Consider the following 12,710-nt stretch of genomic DNA (forward strand, 5'->3'; position numbering starts at 1 on the left):
GAAGGTGTTCAAAGAAGCCCATAGCAAATATTTAAGTCCTTGCATAAGTTTTTGGGACAGTAATAGCCTGCCTGAGCTTAAACAGAGGCTTCATGAGTAAAAGTGAAAAAAGAGGAGCTGGTCTCTGTATATCTGGAGTTGATCAAGTTGTACAATTGCATTGTCCTCCTGGATCCCTCCTTCAAAGCAACCAAGGCTTACAGCTGAAGAATCACCTAGTTGAAGCGATGAGGAATGGAAACATCTGCATGACGTTGGGGAACTTAATTGTGACAAACCACAATTATCCTTTGATGCATAGGATCACATAGTCCGGATCATGGGGACCATGAAAGAGGCCAGCACCAGGGAGGTTATTAGCAGTACGGAATATGGACCTCAAGCTGAAGAGGCAGGCAAAACAGATCACCATACATTAAGTACAGATCCAATCCTTTCTGTCCTATCTCCACAGTATGTCTTTTTGGCTACACCAAATTACAATTTGTTGTTGCTTTTAATACCTGGGCTTCCTGTTACTTTGTGACCTGATAGATACTCCAGTGGAAGTAAGGAAGTTGTGAATATGTATGATGTTGGGGTTGAATGTGTTAAGAGACATCCAGTGTCCTTGAAAGGTGACGAGTATGAGCTGCACGTTACAAAATTGGCAGGAGGAGGTCAAGAGTTTCATCATTCATTCAAGGTGTATCAGCCTATATGGAACTTTGAACTGTTTGAGAAGCAGGAAATTGGGCTATGCTTTTACCCACCTGCACCATCACTGTTCTTCATGGCTCATGTCCCTAAATGGTTGACATCAGGCCTTGCTGGAGCATCAGGTTTCGCAGAATTGCCACTTTGTGTAATTCTGGGAGCCATCCTCATCTCTTTGAGAGAAAAGGATAGGATGCCCATGCAAATCACCAATTTCAGCCACAAAGATGTTTACCTCCAACCTAGAACATTCATAGGTGTCTTTAAACCCACAACTGTTGTGGTGAATAGACCTGGACAAAACATTCAAACCTCATTTCAAAGGTGGGCGTCACTGATTTGAAGGAGACCCAAGGAAGAAAGCCATGATCATAATGAATGGCAGAGCAGGCTCAAAGGGCTGAATGGTCTCCTTTTGCTTCTATTTTCTATGTATGTTCCTACTCTCATTAGGTACAGAGCAACTTTCAGTAAGAATGATGATGACATCGAGTATTGTGACCTGGTAAGCCACAGGAGTGTGACTGCAGTGGACTAACAAGTAAAGATTCCTCATCGTCAGATCTCACCCCATCACTGGGAGAAAGTCAGGACGTACTTGCATAAGTCTTTGGTACAAGACTTCACCCAAGAATTATTGAGTCCGTATGCCTTTTGGCAGAAAAAAAAGGTTGCTTTAAGGGATTTATATTTGTATTGATAAATATTAGAAATATGGTATAGTTTTAAATGGATTTAATTTAGTGTTTATCTGTAAAGAAGGATAAACCTATAGTTAGATTCATGCTGAACAAAGGTGTTTGTATGTATGGGGGTTTTTGTTTCAATTCAAACTGTGCTTAAAGAGGTTATGGTGTGAAAAGTAAACAAAAGCTTAGAGAAATAAAAGTTGTTGCTTAGCAACTGAAGCACCTTTCAGGTAGGAAGGTTTTGTGAGTGCAGTTTTAGCTGAATTCATTAGCAGTTGGAGATATGTAGTGAGAGAGAAGGCAGCTCTCACAGCTCTTCTACAAGCATTTCATTTAGAAGGCTAGAGAGGGAATGTTGCTCTCACCTTTACTAGAAGAAAAGCCTTACCATGGAATAATAGTTAAGAAACCAAGTGTATAAGTCTAAAGAGCTACTAATTAAGGCAACTGGAGAAATTAAAATGTTTCCAAGAAATCTGGGGTTAATGGAGCAGAGGAAATCTGGAACCAGAATAGATTACTGTTAAATAAAGTCACAGAGAGTTGAAAAGGCATTGGGTCTTGAGAGACCAAAAAGATGTCAGCATAATGCTGGGGCTTGTGAGAAATTACTAGTTTGAGAGACTTTGTTTGAAATAATTATGGAAATTGGCGGCTGGACCTCGAAGATGTGTTCTTCTGCCTTTAAGACAGAAGAAATCTGAAGGGAGAGGTGTAAAACCTGGAAACGAATCATGGATGGAAGCAGTGAGGGAAAACACTGTTTGGAAGAAGATTTGAAAGTGTGTCTTCTTGAAAGCTGTAAGAGTCCCTACTGTTTGTTTCCTGTTTATTCCCTTATTTTCCCTTTTATTTTATGATTACCATTTTGATTCATGAATGTGTAATGGACCTGTGGCTTTAAGGCAGCCTGCATCTTTAATTTAAGCAGAAGCAATTGCCTATATCTTTAAATCAAGCAGAACGAATCCGGAAGGCATCAGTGTGACTCAGTTTGATTTTCTTGGCTGATAGCCAATAAATTGGCTCAAATGTCTGTGCCCTGCCCGATGGCCAGTGGTGATTTGTTCTGGTGCCACTGACATGTTTCTCAGTGTTACAAGGCTGGAGTTCATTTCACTTTTGATTCAGCAAGCTCGACGGGGGAATCGAACCAACTCACTCCAGGAATATCCAGTTAATTCTCACCAAAATAATCTGATAACTCTCTCTCTGCAGAAATGGATATGCATCCAGAATCCATGGGCGGGATTCTCCGACCCCATGGCGGGTCGGAGAATCGCCGGGGGGGGGGAATCATGCAACGCTGCTCCGACGGCAATTCTCCAGTCACCGGAGAATTGGCGTCGGCGCTAATCGGGGGCCGCTCAACACCCCGCGCCCCCCCCCCTCGGCGATTCTCCCCATGCGATGAGCTGAGTGCCCGCCAAATTAGTCCGAGTCCCGTCGGCGTTGTTCTCGTGTGTTCCTACCCGGTGGGACCTCGGCGCTCGTGCTGGGGGGGGAGGGGGATCCAACTACGCGGGGGGCCTCCACGGTGGCCTGGCCCGCGATCGGGGCCTACCGATTGGCAGGCGGGCTTATCCCGGTGGGGGCCTATGTTCCTCCGCGCCGGGCCCCAGTTGGTCTCCGCCATGTTGCGTCGGGGCCGGCGCGGAGAAGGCAACCCACGCGCATGAGCGAACTCGCGCCGGCTGTGGCGTGCATGCGCGGACCCACGGCGCCTTCCTGACGCCCATATCGGCAGCTGGAGCAGCGTGAGGCTCTCCAGTGCTGTGCTGGCCCCCTGTGCGGTGCAGGATCGCTGATCCAAGGCGCCTGTTGATGCCGTCGTAAAACACTCCGGCATTTACGACGGCGCCAACACTTAGCCCCAGGATCGGAGAATCCCGCCCCATAATTAAGTTAAAATCACAAAGAAATCTCCCCTTAAACCAAAAAGGGTCGAGAAACCACCAAGAAATCTCCCCCTAAACCTAAAATTGTCAAGAAATCACCAAGAAATCTCCCCCTAAACCAAAAAGGGTCAAGAAATTCTATGTGTTGAACAGGGATTCCCTTGTGTCCCTGACTCCTAGACAAACTTAAGTGGGTGCAATTCGGATCAAACTAATTTTTCAAGTTAATCACCGGTATAACCCATATCTTCCTGGAAGATTTAATTTACCTATCACTCAATAGCTTTACTCAGGCTTTTTAAGTAGAATAAGTAAGCTTTCTAATAACAATTCTTTCAGGTTATCAACTTAACTTAAGTTTATTTTCAAAATTTAAAGATTCAAACTATTTTTAATAAGGATATAACAGGGGCGTCATTCTCCGACCCCCCGCCGGGTCGGAGAATGGCCGTTGGCCGCCGTGAATCCCGCCCGCGCCGGTTGGCGGGACCCCCCGTTCAATTCTCCGGCCCGGATGGGCTGAAGTCCCGCCCAGAAATTGCCTGTCCCGCCGGCGTAAATCAAACCTGGTATTTACTGGCGGGACCAGGCGGCGTGGGCGGGCTCCGGGGTCCTGGGGGGGGGCGCGGGGCGATCTGACCCCGGGGGGTGCCCCCACGGTGGCCTGGCCTGCTATCGGGGCCCACCGATCCGCGGGCGGGCCTGTGCCGTGGGGGCACTCTTTCCCTTCCGCCTCCGCTACGGCCTCCACCATGGCGGAGACGGAAGAGGCTCTCCCCACTGCGCATGCGCGGGAAACCTTCAGCGGCCGCTGACGCTCCCGCGCATGCGCCGCATTTCCGCGCCAGCTGGCGGGGAAACAAACGCCATTTCCGCCAGCTGGCAGGGCGGAAATCCCTCCGGCGTCGGCCTAGCCCCTCAATGTTGGGGCTAGGCCGCCAAAGATGCGGAGCATTCCGCACCTTTGGGCCGGCGCGATGCCCGTCTGATTGGCGCAGTCGGCGGACATCGCGCCGTTGGGGGAGAATTTCGCCCCAGATCTTTTTCTTTCGATGCTTTGGACCAGTAGTAAGACTTTCAGATCTTTCTTGTCAATCATTATTCTTTTAATCTTGGATCTTCCGATGTATTTTCTGGGCTGCTTGGTTTTAAAACCGAGCCTCAGTGCTTTTTCTCCTTTCTTCCTCCTGCTCTTTATTTATTTCTTTATGACCTTGTCCTTTGTAGCCGCTGGCACCTTGTTCGCTTTACTGAGCCGTTCGCCCAGCCCCCGCATGCCGTTGGCTTTTTTTCTTTGCTCCGGTCGTCGGCTGCCTTCCTCTCCGACTGCCTTTCTCCAACTGAACCCCTTTCAACTGTCTTAACTGCCGTTATTTTTAAATCTTAACTGCCGTTATTTTAAAAAATGACGGCTCCTGCTAGCGCCAGCGCATGCCTCCCGCTCGCGCTGCCAACCGCCGCTTCTCTTCAAACAACTCCCGCGAGTCCCTTTTCCAATCAAAAATTTTATAGCCCATAAACAACAAAAACTCCCATTGGGGTCGACTCCACACACACCCGCAGATAAAAATACTGGCCAACCTTCTTTTTCCTCCCCCGCAACCTTGTCAAAGGCAAGACATGATTTAATTGAATGGAAGGCAGATGAGCTTCAAGGCACTGACTGGTGACGTCTCGTTCCTCTAAAGACACCAGCTCAAGTTGGTCATCTGCTCCCTTCGCCCAACATTGGTGCCCCAAACAAAAACCCAAGGGGCGATTCTCCGAGCCCCGCGCCGGGCCGGAGAATCGGCGCAACCGCACCACGACGCCGGCGCACGATTCTCCGATGTGCGGAGAATTGGCGCCATTTGCGGTGGCGCGGCTGGGCTCCTGGAATCGGCGGGGCCGCCGATTCTCTGGCCTGGATGGGCCACGCAGCCGCGCGGATATGACAGAGTCCCGCCGGCGCTGTTCACCCCTGGTCGCTGCTGGCGGGAACTCTGCGTGAACAGTCGGAGGCGGCCTTTGAGGGAGGGGGGGGGCTCCGATGGGGTCTGGCCCGCGATCGGGGCGCACCGATTGGTGGGCCGGCCTCTCCCGTCCCAGGCCTACTTTCCTGCGCGGCCAGCCCCTGAACACCGACGCCATGTTGGGGCTGGGCCGGCGCGCGGAAAAAGTCCACTGCGCATGCGCAGGTTGGCGCGGCCCAAATGTGCATGCGCGGATTGGCGCGGCGCCCATTTGGCACCGGGAAGGGAGGCTGGAGCGGCGTGAACCGCTCCAGCACCGTGAACCGCTCCAGCGCCATGCTGGCCCCTGTGGGGGCCAGAATCGGTCGTCCCCGTGCCCATTTCGCGCCGTCGTGAAACGCGACGGCGTTCACGACGGCGCAAACACTTGGGCTCCATTTGGGAAAATCGCGCCCCCCCAAGTCCTCCCAGGACAATAGCCACGGCCCAAATCCCACATTTTTCCATTTTTCATTACAGCAAGCAACAGCAATCTGATAACACTGTCTAAAAACAGGCTGCTGTGAAGCCAGAGGCTTCTGGAAATTCTGGGAGTAAGATATATTGAAGAAGTAGGCCGGAGACATTAAACCACACTCATACTGTGAAGAGAGTGCACTGACAAATAATAATAATAATTTTTACTAGTTGCTCAGGTAGTCTTACATTAACATTGCAATGAAGTAACTGTGAAAATCCCCCATTAGCAAACACTACAGCACTTGTTCGGGTACACGGAGGGAGAATTCAGAATGTCCATTTCACCTAACAAGCATGTATTTCGGGACTTGTGGGAGGAAACTGGAGCACCCGGAGGAAACCCACGCAGACACAGTGAGACAGTGACCCAAGCTGGGAATCAAACCCGGATCCCTGCTGCTGTGAAGCAACAGTGCTAATCACTATGCTACTGTGCCGCCCATCCACTGAGCTACAGTGACACCCATTACTCACCATCTGAAGCAAGGACGCCAATCCTTTGACCTTAAACCTTATTATTTTTTACCTTTTTAATTCTCCTCTGTGTTTGTCTGACTTGTTTGTGTGGGTAGAGGGTGGGGCAGTTAAGGATGGTCAGGTGATAAAAGGACATTTAACCGACTGTAGTGTCACTGCACATTTCATCTTTATTCCTGTTATAGATAAACAGCAATTGTACTTCAACTTACAAACCTGGTGACTTATTATTGGGCAGCCAAGGGCCAAAGATTTTGGAGATTTTAAAAAAGAATTATGGTTAATTCACTTGCGTTGTGACTCTGGGGCATGTGGGGTTAGAATTGACTGCGCACTTTCACAGGGTGTTGTAAGCGGAATTTTAAATCACTTGTGTGGAAGCTGGAGTTCAGTGAGACTATGTGGCTCATGAGATAAGAATCATCTGGGGCGATTTTGAGGAGAAATCCACAGAAATTCACCCAGGTTAAGACAGGGGTGTGTCTGACCACTGCCAGGTTTCCTCTGTTTCGTTAACCCCTAGACTTCTTGGCAACATCTCAATTTCTCCAGTTGAGTTAGCTATGTGTGCACTTGTGTTTAAAGGGACTGTGTGTTATTGAGACCATTATAGCCTATGATATCATTTGTAATCCGTGTTAACTTTAAATCTGTGTATATTTATGAAGCTAAAGAAATAAAGGAGTATTGCATCAAACTTTTCATGATTAGTAAAAAATGTTTTCTTGTTAAAGTAAAGGTTCACGGTCTTATGAGCCAGGATTTCATTCTGAAATCTTCCCATCAGTTTTAACACCAACTGGGATTGTAACACTTCCCATAGTTCTTGTGAGGGTGGAATACGGAAAACTATGGATCTGTGTCAATTACTGAGCAGTCAAGACAAAGACAAGGATTGAGGAAACATTACAATGGTGCAAAGTATTACTGCATTCTCAATGTGGCCTCCGGTTATAATCATGCTACGTATTCGCTGAAGAAGACGTTGAAAAGACAGCATTCCTAATAAACACCAGAGGGCTTGATGAATACATGAGAATGCAATTTGGGTGTTATCATACCCCTGCCATCTTCATTTGTGTGATGGATAAAACCTTTGGCGACTTTAATTTCCAGGCTTTCTTTATGCATCTGGACGAAAAACTCATCTTTGGCTGGATGTTCAAGGAGATCCTTGAAAGACAAGACACTGTCTTAGCACACTTGTTGAAGCTTGACTTGAAAGTCATACCAGGGAAATGCCAATTTTTCCAGACATAAGTATGGTAACTTGTACACTTTGTCACCAGGGAAGACATCACTCCCAATGATGAAAATATCCAAGTATGAAGAGAGACAGAAAGAACTATGGTCTGTTTGGCTCCAATAAGAGGTTTTTGCAAAGCTATGTACAATTGGCCTCCACACTGAACAACTTGTTAATGAAATGAGTGAATGCTCAGGCAGCTGGTGAGAAAAGATTTACGAGGCACAATACTTCACGATACTTCACAGGAAATCGGACTCCAGCACATGTAGACTCCTTTTGCACTCTCAAGCAGAAGCTCATCTCACCACCTGTCCTTGGCAACCCGGATTTCCACTTCCCTTTCATACTGGAAACCATTGGTATTGAGGCAGGGCTGACACAGGTTCAAGGGCAGAAAACAGTCGTTATAACATATGCCAGTTGGAGTCTCAAACCAAATGAGAATAATATGCAGAATTATTCCAGTGTGAAGCTCGAACTGCTTTGTTAGCCGGCAGTGGCTTGAGTGAAGGAAATACCTGTAGTGATGAGGGATCCTGGAAGGAACTGCGTGTTGCAAATCCAGGAGGTGCATCCAGTGTGAGGCACTGGAAGGAGACACAGAAGTGGCTTGCTCTGAGGCGGCAACTGAACCGACAAATGATACAAATGTTGACAATCATACAACGCTTGGAGACATGATCAGCCTAGTCCCCCCCCCCCCCCCCCCCCCCCCCAATCTGGTTTATCCATTACAAAACAGGCTTCCATTCCATGCACGGACTCCCATACTATTACTCTTCCAAGCATGGTGATCAACGCAGGTCGTGTCAGATGCTGATTTTAGCAGATCCTCATCATTATTTCATCTGCTGGCTCCTGTATTATAGCAACCAGTAACAGTAAAGAATCAAATTTTGCAGCCAATTAACATTGTTACATCAAGGTAGTGAGGAGCAAGGACAAATGAATCATAGAATCCCTACAGTGCAGAATGAGGCCATTCGCCCCATCGAGCCTGCACTGACGCTTCAAAAGAGCACTCTACCTAGGCCCAATATCCCAACTTATTCTTGAAACCCTACTCTTAAGGGGCAATTCAGCGTGACCACTGCACCTAACCTGAACATCTTTGGACTATGGGAGGAAACCGGAGCACCCAGAGGAAGCCCTAACAGACACGGGGAGAAAGTGCAAACTCCACACAGACAGTTATTCAAGGCCAAAATTGAATCCGAGTCCCTGGCGCTGTGAGGCAGCACTGCTAACCATTGTGCCATCATGCCACCCACTGAATACTGAATGGAGAAGCCCAAATAATGTCTGCATATTCTATTGGTCAAATATAGTGGAAGATGAGTGAAGGCGATCAAGGGATGGTGAGAAGGGGATAAAAGGGAAGGGAGATTGAAAGGAGAAAGAGGATAGAAAGAAAAAAATCAGTTGGAAACACGGGGCCAGGGAAGTAAAATGACCACAAACCATTCTTTAGACTTGGGAGAAATGGTTAAAGAATAAAACACTATGGGTGGGATTTTCTGTTGCCCGACGCCGATATCGTAATCGGCGATAGGGCAGAGAATCGGCTCCAACACCCAAATTGGGGTCGGCGCCTGTTTGACGCCAGTGAGCCACGCTCCGCCCCCTCGGAAATGGCGTCATCGCGTCACGCCGTTGCAACGGCGTTGGCACATCATCAGACGACCCTCCTGTGATACTCCACCCCCGATGTGCCGCGTTCCCGACGGCGCGGGATGCATGTGGTCTCAACGGTTGGTAACCCGGCATGGTGGCTGCGGACTATCCAGTGTCACCACACGTGGCCAGGATCTGTGCCGCTGGCCAGCGGGCTTCCGCGAGGGCTGGTGGGGTGGCCAGGGGGTAGCCTGTGCGGCTGCGGATGATGGGTCGGTTCCACGCACGGCCGTTGCCAGTTTGTCGAAAATGATTTACCTCCCAATTCCGAGGTACAGCGCGACCTCTGCAGGTCGTCAGCCGTGCACATGCGCGGCCAGGTACCCGGCCATTCTCCGTGTTCGGCGCAGGAGCTAGGAGTTTCACATGGCGCCGCTGCTAGCCCCTCTCTGGTCCTGGAATCGGTGAGGGTTTCACGCAAAATCTTTGGTCGTAAAAGACCACACATGCTCTGTTGGTGTCAACACTTAGTTGCTGAAACGGAGAATCTAGCCCTCTATTTTTTTAAATTACCCCAATCATGGGACGTGGACATCGCTGGCAAGGCAAGCATTTATTACTCATCTTTAATTTCCCCAAAGAAGGTGATGGTAAACTGCAGCAGTGCGTATGGTAAAGGTTTTTCCTCTGTGCTATTCGGTCAGGGGCAACATGGTGGCACAGTTATTAGCACTGCTGCTTCACAGCATCAGGGACCTGGGTTCAATTCTGGCCTTGGATGACTGTGAAGTTTTCACTTTCTTGCCATGGGTTTCATCTGGGTGCTCCAGTTTCCTCCCACAGTCCAAAGATGTGCAGGGTAGGTTATCATAGAATCATAGAATTTACAGTGCAGAAGGAGGCCATTCGGCCCATCGAGTCTGCACCGGCTCTTGGAAAGAGCACCCTGCCCAAGGTCAACACCTCCACCCTATCCCCATAACCCAGTAACCCCACCCAACACTAAGGGCAATTTTGGACACTAAGGGCAATTTATCATGGCCAATCCACCTAACCTGCACATCTTTGCCTTTTAGGTGGATTGGCCATGCTAAATTGCCCTACAGTGTCCAAGGATGTGTAGGTTAGGTGGGGTTACAGGGGATGGGGGCGGGGAGTGGGCCTAGATAGGTGCTCTTTTAGAGGGTTGGTGGGGACCCGATGAGCCATTTGGCCTCCGTCTGCATTGTAAGAATTCTATGATTCTAAGTGTTCCAGGATTTGTATCCAGTGATGATGATGCACCCCATGCAGTGCTGTCCTTTGTAGAGGTCACGGATGTATGAGATGCTGTCAGTGAACCCTTGATCATTATTCAACTGTGCATGTTATAAGTGGTACTCGTTGCTCTGGTGGTGGAGGGAATGTTGTTTAAATTGGCAGATTAGGCACCGATCAAGCATGCTGCTTTGTCCTGGATGGTGTCAATTTTTTGAATGTTGTTGGAGCTGCACTCGTCCAAACGACTGCCCAACCTCTTGCAGCCACAGTATCTATCTATTGGTCCAATTAAGTTATTTTTCAGTGTTGTCCTGTTCCACCTCCTCACCCTCAGAATGTTGATGGTGGGGAATTCAACAATGATAATGTCATTGATAAGAGTTAAATGTCTAGGTACAGAGCGGCCTTTGGTTTTATATGTTTGTGGGGTCAAAAAAATACTATGAATTCCTAGAAATTTCATAGAATTTACAGTGCAGAAATAGGCCATTCAGCCCATCAAATCTGCCCTGGCCCTTGGAAAGAGCAACCCCACCTGAGCCCACACATCTACCCTTAACTCCAGCTAACCTTTTTGGACACTAAGGGCAATTTAGCATAGCCAATCCACCTAACCTGCACATCTTTGGACTGTGGAAGGAAACCGGAGCACCCGGAGGAAACCCACGCAGACACGGGGAGAACGTGAAGACTCCGCACAGACAGTGACCGAAGCCGGGAATCAAACCTGAGACCCTGGAGCTGTGAAGAAACTCTGATAACCACTGTGCTACCGTGCTGCCCTTGGATGTTGAGCTACAATTTTTTAAATCAAGAAGTTTCATGTCAGAGTGCTGAACATTTCTATTTAAATTTAGCATATTGATTACAACTTTTTTGATTTATATCATACATGTATTTATTTTAATCTCAGTGGATAGGTCGATTATTTATTTGTTGAACATAATTTTAAATTCATTGTATTCCTGCCCAATACAAGTAACTTGATTAGACAAGTAGAAAACTTGTATGTGACATCTGTCAAGATAATTATGTGAAATAATGATGAGGTTTGTTGTTTCTGTTTGGCGACGTTTATCACTTCTTTTATTTTGCTGTTTCATTTGGCTGTTCATTCAAAGCTTTCAACCTGTTGTTGTCATGATCGGGAGATATTAGGAACTTGGGTACAGAAATAGGATCCAATATATAGCAGGCAATTTAGGAATTAAACAGACTGAGGGAAAAGGCTGCTAGCAGCAGAGCCAGAGGGGTATGCCCATAGCCTGAGTTACCTTGCCCATTCAGACTTAATCTTGTTTATTGCGAATACACAGGATGCCCTGGTTCAGCCAGGATGATCCACTGAAGACCCATTGTCATTCAGGACAATCTTGTTTGACCAGCCATTATCCCATCACAGAGTTTGATGACCTATTTGCCCATAATTGGAAGGTTAGTTGCATATGATTGGCATTGCTCTGTTCTTATGTAGATATGGGAGTGGGAAATCAGACAGCCTAGACATCGCTAATTGATTCAAGTCTGGCCCCCTCAGGGGAGAACCTTTGTGTGAGTGGGTGGGTGGAGCTTAGAGAGAGAGAGAGAAAGAATGCTGTTCTGAACAGTTACAGGAGAAGGCTGAGGAAATTGACCAGAGAGGCCATGAAAGTTGCCACTGAAGCAGGCTTTGGAAAAGGGTTTTGAACAAATGTCCCTAACAGAAAAATAATTACTTTGTTAAACGCAAGTGTTGCCTTTGCCTGTTTGTGTAACTGAAATGAGAGCTGCATGTTCATGTAAAGTATTATTTAATGGGAACTAGAATGTTAAGGTTAAGAATCTGCATGTAATCTGTTAGTGTTAGAGCTGAAATAAAAGTTTACATTTAAAAAATTTTATTTTGTTTTAGTGAAGTTTGTTTACAAAATAACCAAGCCCTATTTCTTATATTATCCCTTCTGGAATTAATCAATCTTTCTGCACCATCTTAAAACTTCAAAGAAGTTATGACATCTTGTCCAGCCTCTTAGCCACTGTTGAGAGATGACCAGGCACCTGTAACAAATATAAAGAGAGAAGGCTGACTATGATTCTGTACCATGTTTGGAGATAGAAAATCAGGCCTCCTCCACCCATGATAGTTCCCACTGATTACCAACTGTCAACTATTGTCAAAGAATTGTGCAAGTTGAATTATGTTACTTATTTTGGTTGTATATCCAAGGAGATGAGAGAGGAGGTGACATCAGCAAAATAAGTGCCTCATTGACAAACCTTTCAGTAATTCATGACAAGAGATCAAAACTACTTCCTGAACAATTGCTCACTTCATTAAATGCACCGTACTTAAGGAAGAGCAACAGCTTAATTCTAC

General features: G+C 47.3%; 1 protein-coding gene across 1 annotated transcript in view; it reads left to right on the plus strand.

Annotated features, from left to right (window-relative positions):
- The window catches only part of LOC140430273 (anoctamin-9-like), a 630,447-nt gene that overhangs the window by 11,729 nt on the left and 606,008 nt on the right, over nucleotides 1-12,710 (plus strand). Inside the window, exons 4-6 of the mRNA XM_072517696.1 lie at nucleotides 302-453; nucleotides 535-1,020; nucleotides 1,150-1,201. Of these exons, the coding sequence (XP_072373797.1) occupies nucleotides 302-453; nucleotides 535-1,020; nucleotides 1,150-1,201 (690 nt within the window). The remainder of the gene's footprint in view (nucleotides 1-301; nucleotides 454-534; nucleotides 1,021-1,149; nucleotides 1,202-12,710) is intronic.

Source organism: Scyliorhinus torazame, chromosome 10 (genome assembly GCF_047496885.1).
Source record: "Scyliorhinus torazame isolate Kashiwa2021f chromosome 10, sScyTor2.1, whole genome shotgun sequence".
NCBI lineage: Eukaryota > Metazoa > Chordata > Chondrichthyes > Carcharhiniformes > Scyliorhinidae > Scyliorhinus > Scyliorhinus torazame.